We start from the raw sequence: 20,207 nt of genomic DNA, 5'->3' as shown, positions 1-20,207 counted from the left end.
TAGTGTTGGGTGTGCAAATAACAACATGGAAAATCAAATGGGAAGTCAAATCAAAGTCGATGAATCGCAGTTTAAGTCACTTCCGTATTGGCTTCACGAGAGACTGGGGGAGGTTGCCGCTTGGTGCTGATCTAACTGCATGAGCTCTCTACTATGGCGTGGACTCTGTGCCAAAATCAAGCTTCCGAACGACCGACCAATCAATCGAACGTCAAACCTAACGTCTATCTGAACGTCTTGTACTTTGAAGTACTAACTCAGCGTGTTGACCCACGTGACGACCTGACGTGACGCCAGCGTCTTGAAATTAACTGGTTTTTAACCATGTAAGGTGCCAAGCTGATGTGTAAAGACTATAAATGGACATTATAGGCACACTGTAAAAAAACCAACTTGCAAAAAGTTGTTGCAAAAACTATCATCTATTAGTTAACTGGACAATAAAACTAAAAAAGTTGACTTAACAAGTGGAAATAAGTTGGTTCAAAAATTGTCTGATCAACTTAATTTGAATTGTTGATTGGACATACATATGCAAGTTTACAAGCACACTTGTTGGTTTGGTGGTTGGAGCATGCGCGCTGTAACATGCAGACGTTGGAGCTCACGTGGAATGATAGCGCCATTTTGATCGTCAGTCAAACACGCAGCACGATACCATGACAAACTTCATCTTTTAATGTAAGTATCTTTATTGTTTGGTCTGGTATTGAAACTAAAGTCATAATTAAGTAATGTAGTGTCACTGGGCATGCTTATTTTAAGTCAAGTTTGCACAAACTCATCAAGGAGAAAATGTGTCGCAATCTCGGTTTTATATCTTGCACATCTAACTTCATGTTTTGCAGTCCTGGCTATATTTATCAGTTATTGGAAATAATGTGCGATTTTTCAAAGACTTGACTTAAAATATAATCTTATTACATCACAGAAAACGCTGTTGGAGCTCACGTGGAATGATAGCGCCACAGTACGAGATCACTACAAACTTTATCTTTTTAAAATTCATCTTTTAAAGTAAGTATCAATTTTATTATATTCATTAGATTTTTAAAATGTTTGTAAAACATCAGTTTGATCATTAAGCATTGTTTGCGACATGTAATCTAACATGCAGTCTAGCAAATCTAACTTCATGTATTGCAATCCTGGCTATTTTTATCACTTATAAGAAATAATGTGCGATTTGTCATAGGCTATAGACTTAACGTAACTCAAAATATAATTGTGCTTATTGCATCACAGAAAACGCCGTTGGAGCTCACGAGGAATGATAGCACCATTTTGATCGTCTGTCAAACACGCAGCACGATACCACGACAAACTTCATCTTTTAAAGTAAGTATCTTTATTGTTTGGTCTGGTATTGAAACTAAAGTCATAATTAAGTAATGTAGTGTCACTGGGCATGCTTATTTTAAGTCAAGTTTGCACGAACTCATCAAGAAGAAAATGTGTCGCAATCTCGGTTTTATATCTTGCATATCTAACTTCATGTTTTGCAATCCTAGCTATATTTATTAGTTGTTGGAAATAATGTGCAATTTTTCAAAGACTTGACTTATAATATAATCGTATTACATCACAGAAAACGCAGTTGGAGCTCACGTGGAATGATAGCGCCACAGTACGAGATCACTACAAACTTCATCTTTTAAAGTAAGTATCTTTATTCATTTTATTATATTCATTTGATTGTTAATGTTTGTAAAACATCAGTTTGATCATCAAGCATTGTTTGCGACATGTAATCTAACATTCAATCTAGCAAATCTAACTTAATGTTTTGCAATTCTGTTTTTTTTTTTTTTATCAGTTATCAGAAATAATGTGTAGATTTGTCATATAGACTTAAAGGGATAGTTCACCCAAAAATGAAAATTTGATGTTTATCTGCTTACCCCCAGGGCATCCAAGATGTAGGTGACTTTGTTTCTTCAGTAGAACACAAATGATGATTTTTAACAGCAACCGCTGCCGTCTGTCAGTCAAATAATGGGAGTAGATGGGAACATCTTCTATAAGAGTAAATTAAACTTGCTTTGACAAATACAAATTAAACCCTGTGGCTCGTGACGACACATTGATGTCCTAAGACACGAAACAATCGGTTTGTGCGAGAAACCGAACAGTATTTATATCATTTTTTTACCTCTAGTACACCACTATGTCCAACTGCATTCAGCACTTCTTTAGTGATGTCTGATCGCGCTCTGACAGCAGCAGTGATGTCTAGCACTCATTGAAGTATATGCGCGAGACATCACTGCCGCTGTCAGAGCGCGATCAGACCTTACGAACCGAGTGCTGAACGCAGTTGGACATAGTAGTGAATAAGAGGTGAAAAAAAAAATAATAAATACTGTTCGGTTTCTCACACAAACCGAGTGTTTCGTGTCTCAAGACATCAATGTGTCGTCACGAGACACAGGGTTTAATTTGGACTTGTCTATGCAAGTTTTATTTACTCTTATAGTAGAAGTTCCCATTCACTAGCATTATTTGACTGACAGACGGCAACGGTTGGAGTTAAAAATCATCATTTGTGTTCTACTGAAGATACAAAGTCACCTACATCTTGTATGCGCTGGGGGTAAGCAGATAAACAAATTACAATTTTCATTTTTGGGTGAACTATCCCTTTAACTCAAAATATAATTGTGTTTATTGCATCACAGAAAACGCAGCTGGAGCTCACGAGGAATGATAGCACCATTTTGATCATCAGTCAGATGTGCAGCACGAGACCACGACAAACTTCATCTTTTAAAGTAAGTATCTTTATTGTTTGGTCTGGTATTGAAACTAAAGTCATAAGTAATGTAGTGTCACTGGGCATGCTTATTTTAAATCAAGTTTGCACGAACGTCTTCATCAAAAAGAATAATGTCGCAATCTCGGTTTTATATCTTGCACATCTAACTTCATGTTTTGCAATCCTGGCTATATTTATCATAGTTATCAGAAATAATGTGTAGATTTGTCATATATACTTAACTCAAAATATAATTGTGTTGTTTATTAGATCACGGAAATAATCAGTATATGTGGCACAAAGCTACAAATGTCTTGTTCTTGATGGTTTATTGCCTTTTGTCGTGTCGCTAAACTCTTCTTTTACAACGGGTGCGATACTATTTATAATTTTTGTATTCTTTCTTGGAAATAAGTTTTAGATTGTTGGTGTACATCATACATTGCCTGTACACCATAGCATAACATACATTGGTCAGCAATAGCCACAAACACACATACAGCTTATTTAGTGGCCATGTTTTTGGGTTTCAGGTTTTAGAGCTCAACACATGCAATGTAAAATTTGCCCACTCTTCTCAAGATGTCCTTCTAAAACACACAAGACTGCAACATGGAGGAGGAGTAAATTGGAATTGTTTTTATGACAACTGTTTTTGCACCTTTAAAACCCGAAGTTCACTTAAATCACATCTTACAAGAATACACAACAGAAGCAAGAAACATAGAGAAAATTTGACATTTTTGTGTGACTTGTGTGATTTTAATGAGATTTGTACTGAAACCCAATTCTATGCTTACCTTGGAAGACATCTACAAAATAAGGAAACTGTCCTTTGCCCCTTCCAGAGATGCACATTTAAAACCAACAATCGTTCTAGCTTTAGCAGTCACAGAACAAGAAAACATAAAAATCACACCACAAAAGATTTTAGATTAGTAAACAGGGACTCTGGAGAACACTTGGATGACAACGAGACAGAGTTAAACGATGATATTGCACCTGCAACCTCATCACAAGAGCCTGTAGAAAGGAGAGAAGAGGACTCAGAAAGTGTTGATGTTGATGTACTTGAGCGTAAAGTTGCACAACTTTTTCTTTCTATGCAAACAGTTGCATATTTCTAAAAGTGCAATACAGAAAATAGTGGAACAGTTACATGATATTTTAGATTTTTCTAAGTGTTGTGCTCTTGATACAGTTAGGGAGATACTTGCCAAGCATAACATTTTAACAGATAACAATCAGGTTGTGAGAACAAACTTTTAGGTGAAAAAGAAAGTGGCATAGCATTAGGTTTATACATAGATGACTTTGAAGTCTGCAACCCTCTCGGCACCTCAAGAAAGATTCATAAAGTTACAGCTGTATATTGGGTCATTCTGAATTTGGCTTCAAAATGTCGTTCAAGTCTAAATTTAATTAATCTAGCAGTTCTTGGAAAGACTAATGATGTGCGATTGTTTGGTTATGAGAGGTTACTTGATCCATTGGTTAAGGATATAAAGACACTGGAACAGGTGGGGATATTTGTTCCAGCTCTACAGCAGTATGTGAAAGGAACTGTTTTTTGTGTCTGTGCCGATAACCTTGGAGCGCACGGCCTTGCAGGCTTTCAAGAAAGCTTCATTGTTGACAACTTTTGCCGATTCTGCCTAATAAGTCACAAACAAATTGCCAGCACTGAGCCTGAAGATTTCCAGTTAAGAACTCCAGAACAACACGACTCTCTGCTGAAGGAACTTCAGAATGATATCCAGCTACGTAGTTTGAATGGTGTGAAAAAGGAGTGTGCTCTGAGCAAGCACTTATCATACTTTCACCCAATTACAGGATTTCCTGCAGATGTTTTACATGACTTTTTTGAAGGGATCTTCCCTCTTGAATTATCTCTCTGTCTGAAGGACTTGATTTCAAAAGGATTTATATCATTTGACGAACTAAACGGTTGTATCAAGTCATTTCCTTACAAGTATGCAGATCGTGTGAATAAACCACAGAAAATTCCCAAATCAAGCTTTGCAAAAGGAACAATCGGTGGCAACGGACACGAAAATTGGACACTGTTGCGATTACTCCCTCTCATGATTGGCAGCCATATCCCAGAAAATGACCCTGCATGGGAGATTTTGATGGACCTCAAAGACATTGTAGAATTGGTTGTATCTACAAAGTTCTCAGATGAGACATTGTGCTATTTGGAGAGTAAAATAGCAGAACATCGTAAATTACTTACAGAGACTTTTCCTGATTTCAGCATACGACCAAAACATCACTTTGTCGATCATTATCCACACCTGATCCACTGCTTTGGGCCGTTAGTGGAATTGTGGACGATTAGATTCGAGGCAAAGCACAGCTTTTTTTTAAAAGTTGTGCACGATATACACAATTTCAACAATGTGCTTCTATCACTTGCAACAAAGCATCAGCAAATGTTTGCTTATTTTCTAGATGGACACTCTCTCTTCAAGCCACAGTTATATGTTGAGAAACTTAAAGTGGTTGAGACATGTTCATTTGATGCAACACTGAGGGCAGCAGTCACAAAAAAGTATCCTCAACAGAAAACCGTTTCTTTAAGCTCTGATATATGCCTACAAGGAGTTCGATATGTTAAGGACATGATCATTTCGGCTGGGCAGTGCAGTGGTTTGCCAGAATTTTATAGGATTGTCAGCATTATGGTTGTTGACAACAGTGTGTCATTTATTTCTGACAAACTTTCATCTTGGTATTTGGAACATTACAGGTCCTTCGAGCTTGTGGAAAACATACATCCAGATGTAGTGATTCTGGATCCTGAATCTTTGAATGATCTCAATCCATTGCAAGCATATCAAGTAGCAGGAAAGCTCCTGGTATCTCTCAAAGTCTTTCTTCTACATTAAAAGGTAAGCAAGTTTTGTAAACCATTCTTGTAAACAATTCAAAAGTTACTTGGATGTGGTCATTTTTTTGCATAACTTGCAAAGTTATAATTAGGGCTGCACGATATATCGCATGAGATTGTCACGCGCATTTCGTCAGTAAAGCCGGTTCCCTGATTACCGCTAAATCGCCATCACCTGCTTTCAAATGGAGCGGCATTTAATAGAGCCGTAGATCACTGAAAAGCCACGCAATATCGCGTTCATTATCGAAGGCGATTCATCTGCGATATGAACGTGATATTGCGTGGCTTGTCAGTGATCTACGGTTCTGTCTATTAAATGCCGCTCCATTTGAAAGCAGGTGATGGCGATTTAATTTGGAGATTCAGGAAGATTTCTGATACAAGATGAGGACCCTGAATTTGGAAATGAACTGTGCAATTTAACAGACATTTCTGAGCTGCCTGCTGAGAGGGCTGTGTTAAAAATTGTTTGGGAAAAAGATTTATCTGTGCTTCAGCTGTCTGATACCCAATCTGTTTCCTCTCTGGATACTGCCAGTTTGTCAACGTCTTCCTCCCAGAGCCCCTCAACCATCGTTCAGAGCCATATGAGAAGTACATTGCAGTGGCCGTCACCTTTTCCAATTCCTACTTTCTCTTATGATGTTGAGTTGAGGCTTCGCAAAGCAAATGAGGTTTATGAACAAACAAACAAGACTTTAAGTGTACCAAGAGAAATGAAGTCACACATCTTGGAGAAAATTGCAGAGGCAATATTTGCTCTTAAAGCATACCCACACCCAGAGGAAATTGAAACTGTTGCTTCTGCACTTGTGTTGAAGCATCCCTGCCTTACAGAGCCAGGTACGGGCAAAGGATTTGATGGGTGGAACATGAGCCTAAAATACAAACTTGGCAATTACAGGTCAAAACTGCGATCAGCTGGTTGCCACGAAGTTAGTATCAACAGGAAAAGAGGAGGGGGAGATGGTGAAGACAAGAGAACTCTGAAAAAGGCAAAACGAGGAGAGGTTAATTACTTACCGGATCATCCTTCAGGCCAGTCTGATGATACTCTAGAGGAGGAAAGACTCATATTGGTAGAGGAACTAAAGAAGAGGACTAAAAATGAGAACCTTGTCAGTCAGAAAATGAGCGTGACATTTTCACTTCGGCGAAAAGAGATTGTGGAAGTAGTGCCAATGGTTTCTGAGGTGCTGGAACGATGGCCTGCCCTGTTTCTTCCAAATGAGGTAAAAGTAGTAGTCATAACAGGAAGTATTTAGCTGTAGTGGTCTTTATAATTGAGGTTAATTTTGTGATGTTTTATGTTTGTTGAACAATTTTATAGCTGAAACCTGTTTTTTTCTCTCATCAGATAGGTAATGAGTTCAAGCGGATTACCAATGTGGACCTCCTTGATACATTCAGATCATCGTTACACCAACATACACCACAACTTCTGAAGTTGTATAGAGCAAGACAGGGGGCTTTCGGAAAAGAGATGGAAGATCTTCTTAACAAGCTTGATCAACAGGTAATATATTAATGAAAACCATGTGTAACCTCTAAACTGTATGATTTATCAGAGCCCTTTCATTTTATTTGCAGAAAATGGCATTGTTTCACTGTTTTCAGGAGGAAACTGATTGTGTATTTCTCAAGTGAACATGGTCTGATGGAAAGTAAATGCTGAATTTAGAATAACATTGCTACAAAGATTGAAAGAATTTACTAAATAGCTTTTTTAAAGGAACACTCCACTTTTTTTGAAAATAGGCTCATTTTCCAACTCCCCTAGAGTTAAACAGTTGAGATTTACCATTTTCGAATCCATTCAGCCGATCTCCGGTTCTGGCGGTACCACTTTTAGCATAGCTTAGCATAGTTCATTGAATCTGATTAGACCGTTAGCATCGCGCTTAAAAATGACCAAAGAGTTTAGATATTTTTCCTATTTAAAACTTGACTCTTCTGTAGTTAAATCGTGTACTAAGACCGACAGAAAATAAAAAGTTGTGATTTTCTAGGCTGATATGGCTAGGAACTATACTCTCATTCTGGCGTAATAATCAAGGAACTTTGCTGCCGTTCCATGGCTGCAGCAGTGCAATGATATTACGCAGCGCCCGTGAGCCCCTGCTTGCACAGGGAACGTGCCTTGCAACCATGGAGACGTTTGTGAGAGACGCTGCGTAATATCATTGCGCCTGCTGCAGCCATGATACGGCAGCAAAGTTCCTTGATTATTACGCCGGAATGAGAATATAGTTCCTAGCCATATCAGCCTAGAAAATCGCAACTTTTCATTTTCCGTCGGTCTTAGTACACAATTTAACTACAGAAGAGTCAAGTTTTAAATAGGAAAAATATCGAAACTCTTTGGTGATTTTTAAGCGCGATGCTAACGGTCTAATCAGATTCAATGAACTATGCTAAGCTATGCTAAAAGTGGTACCGCCAGAACCGGAGATCGGCTGAATGGATTCGAAAACGGTAAAACTCAACTGTTTAACTCTAGGAGAGTTGGAAAATGAGCCTATTTTCAAAAAAAGTGGAGTGTTCCTTTAAAGGAATCAATTCATTGGTTCATTAGTAGATGTTTATTGCTTTACAAATTAAGTATACATGTAAACTCAAGGTCCTGTGCTTTGGCACACAATGTGACATGACATATCTTTATCAATTATTTGTGTGTTACTCATTTTTCAGACCTCAAACATTGTGAATCAAATAAAGCAAACAGTTCTGGAAGGTCTCCCTTTGTTTCTTCGTGAAGATCCTTCTGCACTGTTCAGAAAATGTCTGGTGAGTACGTTTCATTAATTCTTCTGCAGATAGAAAGTCTTGACAACATATTGCCACTCAACCTTAGGAGAAATGACCTACTGAACAGTCATGTCTAGAAGACAACTTTTCAAAATCTTTGTCACAAAAGTCACTGTTTCCCACTGAGCCACTTGTGCTTCTCTTTTGCAGACTATTTTTTTAATGTTTATATTTAAAATAAAATTAAATAATTGCTGTAATAGAAGTTCTTGTATCGAAGGAAGGAAGAGGACAGGGATCGGCTTTGGGCTGCTGACAGTCTTTATTCTCACCAGAGAAAAATATCAAACACATAAACAAAAAGACGGTGCAACGCACACTCAATAATTCCACATCCAAGGACGGGCTTCACTCCACGAAACGAGCACAGCTCACTCAGTCCGACTGTCAGCAGTCCCTCTCTCTCTCACACGCTCCTGCTTCTCCTGGCGTTTTATCCTGTCTCCACGCCAATTACTGGAACGAGAAACAGGTGTTCGTGATTTACATTCAACCCGTTCAATCACCGCACATCCCCAGACACTCCCTCCTGTTGCAGACCCCGCTAAACCACGCCCCCCTCGCCACATACCCCCACCGCCCGACTCAGGCCGGGGAGCCGTCCGGCCTGCAGCCCCCCCCCCCCCCCCCATTTCTGGAGAGGAAGTCGGCCACAGCCATCTGAACACCCGGCCTGTGGATCACTTTGAATTTAAAAGGCTGTAAAGCAAGATACCAACGAGTGATCCGCGCGTTGGTGTCCTTCATGCGGTGGAGCCACTGCAGAGGGGCATGGTCTGAACAGAGGGTGAATTCCCGCCCCAGGAGATAATAGCGGAGGGTGAGGACGGCCCACCTGATGGCTAAACACTCTTTCTCCACGGTGCTGTACTTAGCCTCTCTCTTAGAGAGCTTGCGGCTAATGTACAGCACCGGCCGCTCCTCACCCTCTATCTCCTGGGACAGGACCGCACCCAGCCCTCTGTCCGACGCGTCTGTCTGCAACAAAAAGGGGAGAGAGAAATCAGGGGAATGAAGTAACGGCCCGCCACATAAAGCAGCCTTCACCTGGGTGAAGGCCTGCTGGCACAGCTCCGTCCACTGGACCGTATCTGGTGCATCCTTTTTAGTCAGATCAGTCAACGGGCTGGTGAGGTCCGAATAATTAGGAACAAACCTTCTGTAATATCCCACCAGCCCGAGGAACTGTCTTACCTCCTTTTTGGTCTTGGGACGCGGACAGGTTGCAACCGCTGCTGTCTTATCAATTTGGGGACGCACCTGTCCATATCCCAAGTGGAAGCCCAGATACCTTACTTCCACGCGCCCAATTGCGCACTTCTTCGGGTTGGCCGTGAGCCCAGCCCCTCTCAGCGATCTCAGGACAGCCCTCAAATGCTGCATATGCCGCTGCCAATCATTACTAAAAATAATAATGTCATCCAGATAGGCAGCCGCATACGCAGCATGGGGCCGTAAGATCTTGTCCATGAGTCGCTGAAAGGTCGCCGGTGCCCCGAACAGCCCGAACGGAAGGGTCACGAATTGGTGTAATCCAAACGGCGTCGTGAAAGCGGTCTTTTCTTTGGATAATGGAGACAAGGGGATCTGCCAATACCCTTTTGTTAAGTCCAGTGTCGAATAAAAGCGAGCTGTACCGAGCCGGTCAAGCAATTCGTCCACACGCGGCATTGGATACGCGTCGAATTTCGACACTGCATTCACCTTGCGATAATCCACACAGAACCGCACTGAGCCGTCTGTTTTGGGGACCAAAACTATCGGGCTCGCCCAGTTACTGCTGGATTCCTCTATTACCCCCATTTCAAGCATTGCCTCTAATTCTGCCTGAACCACTTTTTTTTTGTGTTCAGGTAACCTATACGGCCGGCTGCGAATCACCACGCCCGGCTCTGTCTCGATGTGGTGCTGAATGAGGTCAGTACGGCCCGGTAGGGGAGAGAACACGTCGGCAAATTCCGCCTGTAATTTGGAAACATCAGTGAGCTGTGAGGGCGAAAGGTGATCTCCCCCCGGGGCCAGAGCGAGGGATTGTTTTTTTACATTCGCCTCTGGCCCGAGATCATCCTCCCCGCTAATCACCGTCGCCAGCATCACTGATTCCGCCTCACTCCACTTTTTCAGGAGGTTGAGGTGATAAATTTGACGTGCCCCTCTCCTATCGGACCGTATTACTTCATAATCGAGATCACCAACTCGCCGTGTGACCTCAAATGGTCCTTGCCACTTCGCCAGTAATTTTGAGCTTGATGTGGGGAGTAATACGAGCACTTTCTCTCCCGGTGCAAATTTACGCAGATTAGTTCCCCTGTTATACAACCGGCACTGTCTGTCCTGGGTTTGTAACAAATTCTCCATAGATAGCCGCCCCAAAGTGTGGAGTTTTGTTCTCAAGTCCAGCACATACTGAATTTCATTTTTCGATTGAGACGGTCCGTCCTCCCAAGACTCTCTTAGGACATCCAACACCCCGCGGGGGTGGCGCCCAAAGAGAAGCTCGAAGGGGGAAAACCCCGTGGAGGCTTGCGGGACCTCTCGCACAGCGAACAACAGGGGTTCCAACCATTTATCCCAATTTTTGGCGTCTTCTTGAACGAACTTACGAATCATGGATTTAAGCGTGCGATTAAAACGTTCGACCAGCCCGTCCGTTTGTGGGTGAAAGACGCTGGTTCGAATCGATTTAATGCCCAACAATTCGTACAGTTCGCGTAGCGTACGTGACATAAACGCCGTGCCTTGATCAGTGAGGATTTCTTTCGGAATCCCCACTCGGGAGATTAAACTGAAGAGGGCGTCCGCAACACTCTTAGCGGAAATGTTGCGGAGAGCCACTGCTTCTGGATATCGTGTTGCATAATCCACAATGACCAATGCAAAACGATGCCCTCTCGCTGATCGCTCTAATGGCCCGATGAGGTCCATGCCAATTCGTTCGAAGGGGACCTGCATTAATGGAAGGGGGCGCAAAGGCGCTTTTGGAGTGGCCGGAGGATTTACCAGCTGACATTCACGACAAGACGCGCACCACCTGCGCACGTTCTCGTGAATGCCCGGCCAAAAGAATCGGGTCATGAGGCGATTTAGTGTCGCTGTTTGTCCTAGGTGTCCAGCCATTGGGTTAGAGTGAGCCGCATGGAAAAGCATTTCCCTGCGGCTCTTTGGTACTAACAACTGGGTTGTATCTTCTTTTGATTGAGTGTCTTGGGTCACTCGATACAACCTATCTTTAATAATCGCAAAATAGGGATAAGTTAGTGGTCGTCCAGGCTGGAGAGGCTGACCGTCAATCGTACTGACCCTCTCAAACGCATTTTTCAGCGTGTCATCGTGAGACTGCTCCAGGGGAAAATCATCACGGTCCGAGAGAATCAGTCTCCCGATCCCGCTCTGTTCCCCTGAGGCAGTCACCACTGGTCCCCGGTCAGTCTCCCCCGCCTGCACTCGCACTTCCCTTCCCCGCGTACATTTACTCCAAGAGGCACCCGAGCATAAATGTCCCAATAATTTATTAAATGCGGGCCAATTCGTCCCCAAAATTATCGGGTGCCGGAGGTGCGGATTAACTGCCACCTCCACACTATGCTTTTGACCCCTAAATAGAATCCCGACTGACACCAACGGATAACTCGCGATATCCCCGTGCACACACCGTACCTTAACCACGCGGCCTGTATCCAATGCCCCGGATGAAATCAGGCTTTGATGCACGGAGGTTTGGTTACAACCCGAGTCCACCAAAGCCTGATATGTACCCCCCTTGATACTCACTGGTATCTGGTACTGACCAGCTTGACCGGGGGCGACCTGCAGATCGTCCGGGACCCGGATCAATGTCCCCACCTCCATCACTGGACACCGGTCTATGAAATGATCCGGGTCCCCGCAACGCCAACAGGCCGGCCCAGACCTGCCCGCCGCTCCAGTGGCGGAGAACGGGCCGAATGAAGACGTGGAGAGAGGGGAGAAGGAGGCGCGGGGTCCAGCCCGGCGGTGGCCAGTCCCGCCCCCCTGGGCGGGCCTCTCGGCGCCACGAACGGCCGATGATCCGTTCCACCCCGCCCCCGGGGCGGAACACGAGGCGGGCCGGGCGGACGGGACCTAGGTAGAGGTACAGGTCTGGAGAGAGAGAGGGGAGGAAGAGAGGGAGAGAGAGAGACAGATGGCAGGGGTTCGCCGACCCCTGGGCACGCCACCAGGTGGTCCTCCGCCAATTGGATGGCCGAATCCAGCGACGTGGGCCGGTGGCACTGGACCCACTCGGCGGTCTTCTTCGGGAGCCGAGTGGTGAACTGTTCCAGCACCACACGATCGATCATCTGCTCCACGTCGCCTCCGTCGGCCATCAGCCATTTGCGGCACGAGTCCCGGAGCTGTTGGGCCAACACGAAGGGCCGGCCCGCCTCCCCCAGCTCCAGAGACCGGAAACGCTGACGATGCTGCTCGGGGGAGCGGCCGACCCGCTGTAGGATGGCCCTCTTGAGGTCGTTGAAGACCAGGAGGTTCTGGATGGGCAGCTGCTGTGCTGCCACCTGCGACTCGCCCGAAAGCAGCGGGACGAGCCGCATGGGCCACTGGTCCCGGGGCCAACCTGACACCTCAGCCGACTTCTCAAACAGGTCCAGGAAGGCCTCCGGGTCGTCTTGCGGGCCCATCTTCTGTAGTGGCAGCTGGAAGGATCCAGCAGCTGCCACGCTGGTCTCCGCGGGAACCTCCCGGTCTATCCAGCTCCGGAACCTCTCGCGGTCCTCCTGTTGGCCCTGTACGATCGCCTCGAAGCGGCGCTCCTGATCGTTCCTGAGATCTAGCAGGGCCCGATGTTGTTCTTGATGAAGGGCCGCGAGGGATGAGATGATGTCCGCAAACGGCGTTCCCGCGGCGGAGGTTGCCTGCATGGCGGCGGCTTCCGTCTTCCTTCCCGGGTTTCGGCACCAGTGTAATAGAAGTTCTTGTATCGAAGGAAGGAAGAGGACAGGGATCGCTTTGGGCTGCTGACAGTCTTTATTCTCACCAGAGAAAAATATCAAACACATAAACAAAAAGACGGTGCAACGCACACTCAATAATTCCACATCCAAGGACGGGCTTCACTCCACGAAACGAGCACAGCTCACTCAGTCCGACTGTCAGCAGTCCCTCTCTCTCTCACACGCTCCTGCTTCTCCTGGCGTTTTATCCTGTCTCCACGCCAATTACTGGAACGAGAAACAGGTGTTCGTGATTTACATTCAACCCGTTCAATCACCGCACATCCCCAGACACTCCCTCCTGTTGCAGACCCCGCTAAACCACGCCCCCCTCGCCACAATTGCATTTAAAGGTACAAAACTCTGTTTGGATAAATGCTGAAATGTTCAACATGCACAGCAAAATCCTCAGTGAACAATGATCTGTGTTTATATGGCTGCATTTACACTGCAAGTCTTAATGCACAGATCCGATCTTTATCGATATCTTATTTTTTCGCCAGTGTTTACATTCCCTTTAGACATGATTTGTATCCGATATCTGTGTTTACATTAATTCCCGCCCAAATTGATTGTCATTGATAGCTTTGCATGTACATGTTAGATCCTCGGGTTTTGAATGGCCGTGCTATTAAAGGAACACTCCAGTTTTTTGAAAATAGGCTCATTTTCCAACTCCCCTAGATTTCAGTTTTACCATTTTCGAATCCATAAAAGTGTTCTATTTAAGAGTTTTGTTCCTGTAAATGTATTTATTTCATTTTATTTTACATGTAAAAATAAAAAAAATAAAAATAGTCTACAAAGGTCAGCACAAGTGGCTCAGTGAAGTGTCTGAAAATTCTGGCTCCTCAGTGGACATCTTTTCAACGTACGACTTTAGTGACAAAGATATTGAAAATACTTCTTCTGGACATGACTTTGTTTAGTGGAAAAGGGTAGTAAATCTTTGCATTGTGAGCAAATTGATTCTGATTTGATTTCATTTATTTTAGGATGATTGAATTTTATGGAGTCAAATTAATGCCTTAAAGTTTTGCACAAAAATAAAGTTTTGCAAAACACAAAAAAGAATTGAGCAATAAAAAAATGTTTTGCAAACAAAAATAAAGAATTGCAAAGGAAAAATAAAGTATTGAGCGGAAAAAAAATAAGTTTTGCAAACAAAAATAAATTGCAAAATAAAATAAAGTAGTGCAAAAATAAAAATATAATCAATTACAAAAATCAATGACAGTTGTATCTTTGCCACATTTTTCATGCTCAAACCTACTAAATCATTTGCAACGCTCATTTTATTCTGCGTTTCAGTCAAGCGTGCGCTCACGATACCGGTTTTCCTTTACGCTGCACTTTTCTGTGCGGATCTCTTTATGGCACTGGTTTGAAGTGGGGGTGGAGTCAAGAAACGGGGGCACGCCCCACGAAATGCATTGGAGGGGAACGTAATCGGCGACAGGTGAAATAATTCTTTGACATGGTTAAAAAATAATGAATGGTTTGTTTTTGTTGGTTTGTTTAGCATATGTTGTCACCGATTACGACCCCCTCCAATGCATTTCTTATGGTAATATGACCCGTTGCGCTCTGTCTCACTGCCTGTATCCAATTTTGTGTCCTTAAACATTCGTTTTTTGGGGTCGACAGCTTATAAAAACTTATTTCTGTTTTTTTTTAGCTTGTTAGTTGTACACCTTGTCACACAGCAGCTTTTAGGCATTGTTCTGTTTTTTGTAATGAGTCAGAAAAGACAAGAAGGCAGCCTGGAGACGGTTGGATTGTTTTTCCCCCGGTGGGCGTGGTTTTCAGATTATAATAAATGTATGGAGTCAAATTAATGCTTGATCTGTTCTGTTCCGATCTGCGTCTCCTGCCGATGACGTGTTTCGCGGGGGCGTGCCCCCGTTTCTTGACTCCACCCCCACGTCAAACCAGTGCCATAAAGAGATCCGCACAGAAAAGTGCAGCGTAAAGGAAAACCGGTATCGTGAGCGCACGCTTGACTAAAAAGCAGAATAAAATGAGCGTTGCAAATGATTTAGTAGGTTTGAGCATGAAAAATATGTGGCAAAGATAAAATAGGATTACAGCTGTCTTTGACTTTTGTAATTGATTATATTTTTATTTTTGCACTACGTTATTTTATTTTGCAATTTATTTTTTTTTGCAAAACTTATTTTTTCCTGCTCAATACTTTATTTTTCCTTTGCAATTCTTTATTATTGTTTGCAAAACATTTTTTTTTTTATTGCTCAATTCTTTTTTTTTTTTGTTTTGCAAAACTTTATTTTTGTGCAAAACTTTAAGGCATTAATTTGACTCCATAGAATTTAGCATTAATCAGTATAATTCAATACACTGTTCTTTATGATCATTGATTTATGACAGCCTCACTGACTGTAATCATTCACTTGCATTCTGTAAATGATAAATTATGCAATTAAATAAAAATTAGCATTATTAAAAGAATATGCAACCTTTTATTATGTTTATTATCTCAAACTGTTACATTACAACCACTAGAGAATATAAAACCTGAAATCAGCTGATAATGATGTATTTGTTGTTTCATTAGGACACATCTCCACCAGACAGACAGACCAGAGGGATGAAAATGGGAATCCTTGCTGTAATTGAAGATGATGTCGCCCCTAGCGCACTGCCTACCTTTACAAACTTTACTGTTGTTTTGGAAGAGGCGGCAGTTCTGAAAGACATTTCTGACCTACTATCTGCTGTTGCATACCTGTTTGGCCTTATCTACGCCTTGGACTTTGAGTACCCAAAAGAAATCAGATATTCTTTTGAGGTAATCGAAAAGGTGTTCATGGAAATGGGCACACATTGCTCTGCAAGGGTACAGTCCTTAAAAACAAAACTCATGCTGTGAACATTGAAATCTTGTGTGTACTCTGAAGTTGAACAGATATTAGATATCATCTTGGAGGGATAGTTCACTGAAAAATCTAAATTCTGTCATAATTTACTCACCCTCAAGTTCTTCCAAGCTGGTATAAGTTTCTTTGTTTTGTTGCAAACAAAGGAAGATATTCTGAAGAAAGTTTGTAACCAGGCTGCTTTGGGCCACCATTGACAGGTATAGAAGTCAATTGGTGGCCCAAAGCAGCCTCATACGAAAGGATTTTTGAACTGTGAATTGTTGAACTGTTTGGAAAATTTCAAGACCGTTTGATGTCATTATTTTTGTTGTTTTGGTGTTCTGAAAATGGGCACGTTCTGCTCTGCAACTGTACAGTCTCAGAAAACTAAACTAGCTGGGAAGGGTGATATTTTGTTGTGAGCATCTTTTTAATTAAATAGCATCTTAATGTTGAAATGTTAAATAATCAAAGGGATTGCTAAACCGTTGAAATGTGAATGTCTTACAATGTCATTTATTTAATTTTGTTTGTACGTTTATTTTTCCTCTTTTCAGATTCTTTTTTATTTTATTTGTATGTTTTATTTGAATTTCATTTGTATTTGTATTTTTTTTTTTTTTTTTTAGTTTGAAAAATTTTAATGCTGTTTGCAGTGAATTTTTTTAAAGAATATTTTGACATTGTTGACAGTCACAGTTACAGTTGTTGAAAGGTGGGCAGACCATCCAGTGTTTGAACTGCAAAGTTGCAGTTCTAAAAACTCTTTATTGTACGTTTGTTGGTGTTTTAAGAATTCTAAGAAATGGAGTCAAAGCCTTTACAAGTTAAGTGATACTTCAGTTATCTTCAGGTTTTTTTTTTTTTTTTTTTTTTTTTTTTTTTTGACATTTTCCCAGGATTTCTTTATTTTTATTTTGTTGACTTTTTTTTTTTCTTCCTTGTTAGGAAGGATGTCTATTATTTGACTTTATTATTCTGAATATTGAAATAAATACAAACAATTTGAAGCCTGCAATTAGTTTTATTTTATAACATTTTGTAAATGCTACCTAGAACACAACATCTTAGTCCATAAAACTCACAGAATAAAGTTAACATAACATAATTTATTGAGACACCTCAAAAATGAATTACAAGTCTTTTCAATTAAAAAAACTGTGTTAGCTGAACAAAAAAGAGTCCTTTGACTTCACTCAGTGATTTAAGTTGAGTAAACAATTTGGACCAAAGTTGAGTAAACTCAAAAAAGCTGTGCAGCGAGTTGCCTTGAAATTTTAAGTTAAGTCAACTTTTTATTTTTTACAGTGCACTAAATAAAGATATTTTACACCTAAATACTAAATCCTGGACATTACAGGCAATACACATCTAAAACAACACTAACACAAACATATTTCTTTCCTGAATCCATGTGCTCCTCCATTGTTTAACTTTCAAAAAGCAGACTGCACAGACATTCTATATTCTTAATTTGACCTATATTATCATTCTAACTTGTTTTTATTGTTATTTTATTGCCTGCTGTACAATGTTCACAGTCCATGCAAGACACTCTAAATTAATAAATTGTTAATTATTGTAATTGCCTATATGGTATATCATCAGAGTCTCTTTATCCTTTTTCCCATGAAATTAACAGAATATTCAGGTGATATCATGTGAAGCCTCAGGAGAGCCTTTAAAATGTTTTTGAATAAAAGTTTAACATTACAATTCCTTTAGTGGACAGTTGCTCTTACCCTCTTTCCTTCATCTCAGTTGATTGAGATTTGGTGACAAAATTATCTTTAATTATCTGTAAAATTATGTCTACACACACAAATAAAAACTAGGATTGATTTGGTTGATTAAAGGTAGGCTATGTAGCCTACCCGAGCTCAAAAGTCAATATTGAGGCATGCCTTTTAGAAAATATATTGTCTATATAACTTATACTTTACATTCTGTAGAAGTGTGTTGCTGTGTTTTTATTTTATTATCAGACATGAAAAATACATACTAGTCTTGTGTAGGCTACATCATAAAAGCAATTTCATTTGATTCTCTTGAAAAAAATTGAAAATGCTTTGGTACACTCATGCAATTGATTATGTGTCTGCTGTTTCCTAATTCATCAATTGTCATGTAGATTAAATATGATATTTGTTCCCTGATGAATAGTTTTACCCCTCAAAACATTAGTTCCTTGCATGAGTCATTTAATGCAAAATGGTTGAACTAGTTGCCATAAACTGTCAAGTGTCAAGCATATTTTCTATACATTTCTATTAGACTTTTTTTTAATGTGTCATGAATTGAAGAATTGCAGAGGTGAATTTTGAATTTTACAAATGAAGGGAAATGTAAGGGGCTAGATCAGAACACGATAGACAGTCACTTTTTAAAATTAAAAATATCAAAAGGATAAACAACAGACTATATTTCCACAGCCTTGAGTTTTTGAACTGATCTCTTGAATAAATGATACAATGATACATAAAATACATTTTATCAGACACTTGTCGCCACCTAGCGAAATAACATCATATATTTATTTCATGTAACACGTTCCTACACATGCTTACGTGTTGTTAACGCGTTCCTATGGCGACTGGTCGGAAGTGCGAGCAACCGATCGTCTTCCCAACGTGTTGTTTACGTGTAAAGACACTTTGTAACACGTTTGTGTTTTTCTTACCTTAACTTAACTCATGATTCGATTGTATCCTTTTCCACATGCTTGGACGGCTAATTTGGAAAAGAACGAGACACTCCACGAACATTTTCTCCATCTCCCATTAAAAGTTTCAGGAACAGACTTTTAATTTCGGAATGTTTCAAATGAGAAATATGCGTTAACAAAAGTAGCAAAATCTGTAACCTAAATAGCCTATCTGCTTTTTATAAGCTACGCATAAATTAAATAAGCTATTTTTTTTAAAAAAAATTTTATTGATTATCCCCATTTTTTCTTTTTCTTTTACATATTTCTTTCTTTTTTTTTTCTTTTTCTTTTTTTATTGCATTTTTTATTTTTTTTACAACAGACAAAAGTATGAAAACATACCAATCTACCCACCCTCCCTGATTGGTGATTGGGATTTCTAGATGAAGTAAAAATGTTCTGCCACACTCTTTCCCAATCCATAATACCTTCCTCTTGTTCACAGTCTCTTTCCCATGTATGCTGTATAGCTAAACGACTTGCTGTAGCCTCTAATGCCTTCCTGTACTTCCACGAGGTGAAGTGACTAGAAGAGGACAAATCAAACCAAGCAATGATCGGATGTTTGGGAAGCGTTTCCCCCCAGGGCACCCCATAGGCCTTCATGGCCGACCTTAAGCGCAAATATAAAAACAGAGAAGAGGGTTCTGTTCCATACCGCTCACACAGTTCTTGAAAACGTAACATGCATTTAGGACCTGAAATATCTTTCAGCGTATAAATGCCCTTCTGCATCCAGTCTCTGGAGAAAAATGGTGCACCTCCTGAACAAATTTTATTATCATGCCAAATGGGAGTGTAGTTGTGCCAATTATGTGAATATTTAATAAATTTTTCCATCAGTTTAAAATTGACTATCGTATTGGCGATGATTGGACCAAAAGCTTGCATACATTGATTGTTATTTAGCCCAGAGAACAATATATCTTGTAACCTATATTTGCCTGCTTGGCTCTCTTCTATCTCTCGCCAAGAGACCCTAGAGAGCGGGTTAAGCCAAACCTTAATGCATTTTATTTGAAAGGCCCTATGATACAGTTCAAAATTTGGAAGCGCTAATCCCCCATTATGTTTTTCACGCTGCAGTGTTTCAAATTTTAATCTGGGTTGTTTACCGTTCCAAATAAATTTACGAATTGTAGAATTGAGTTTGTGCCAAAAAATTTTAGGAGCAGGCAGCGGAATCATGGAGCTA

At 41.1% G+C, this 20,207-nt stretch overlaps 1 protein-coding gene across 6 annotated transcripts; it reads left to right on the top strand.

Annotated features, from left to right (window-relative positions):
* On the top strand, positions 1 to 17,890 carry LOC125279408. Of its 6 annotated transcripts, XM_048209067.1 has the most exons (10): positions 1 to 681; positions 932 to 1,017; positions 1,246 to 1,338; positions 1,589 to 1,659; positions 2,679 to 2,771; positions 5,508 to 5,649; positions 6,190 to 6,883; positions 7,009 to 7,167; positions 8,343 to 8,438; positions 16,002 to 17,890. In XM_048209067.1, exons 7-10 carry the CDS (start codon positions 6,239 to 6,241, stop codon positions 16,314 to 16,316), a joined length of 1,215 nt encoding a protein of 404 aa, XP_048065024.1. In that variant the 5' UTR covers positions 1 to 681; positions 932 to 1,017; positions 1,246 to 1,338; positions 1,589 to 1,659; positions 2,679 to 2,771; positions 5,508 to 5,649; positions 6,190 to 6,238; the 3' UTR covers positions 16,317 to 17,890. The 6 variants fall into 6 exon arrangements, with proteins under 6 accessions (XP_048065024.1, XP_048065025.1, XP_048065027.1 ...); XM_048209068.1 differs by lacking the exon at positions 1,246 to 1,338; XM_048209070.1 differs by lacking the exon at positions 1,589 to 1,659.
* Positions 17,891 to 20,207: the final 2,317 nt, after the last annotated feature.

The sequence above is a fragment of the Megalobrama amblycephala genome, linkage group LG12 (genome assembly GCF_018812025.1).
Source record: "Megalobrama amblycephala isolate DHTTF-2021 linkage group LG12, ASM1881202v1, whole genome shotgun sequence".
Classification (NCBI taxonomy): domain Eukaryota; kingdom Metazoa; phylum Chordata; class Actinopteri; order Cypriniformes; family Xenocyprididae; genus Megalobrama; species Megalobrama amblycephala.
The sequence above is the reverse complement of the archived record's forward strand: the minus strand, read 5'-3'. Positions and strand labels throughout refer to the sequence as shown.

Excerpts from the sequence above, each read along its gene's own strand:
- LOC125279408 (XM_048209072.1), top strand. The coding sequence starts at position 6,239 with ATGAGAAGTACATTGCAGTGGCCGTCACCTTTTCCAATTCCTACTTTC. Across the intron at positions 6,884-7,008 it reads CCCTGTTTCTTCCAAATGAG|ATAGGTAATGAGTTCAAGCG; the intron begins GTAAAAGTAGTA and ends TTCTCTCATCAG. Across the intron at positions 8,439-16,001 it reads CACTGTTCAGAAAATGTCTG|GACACATCTCCACCAGACAG; the intron begins GTGAGTACGTTT and ends TTGTTTCATTAG.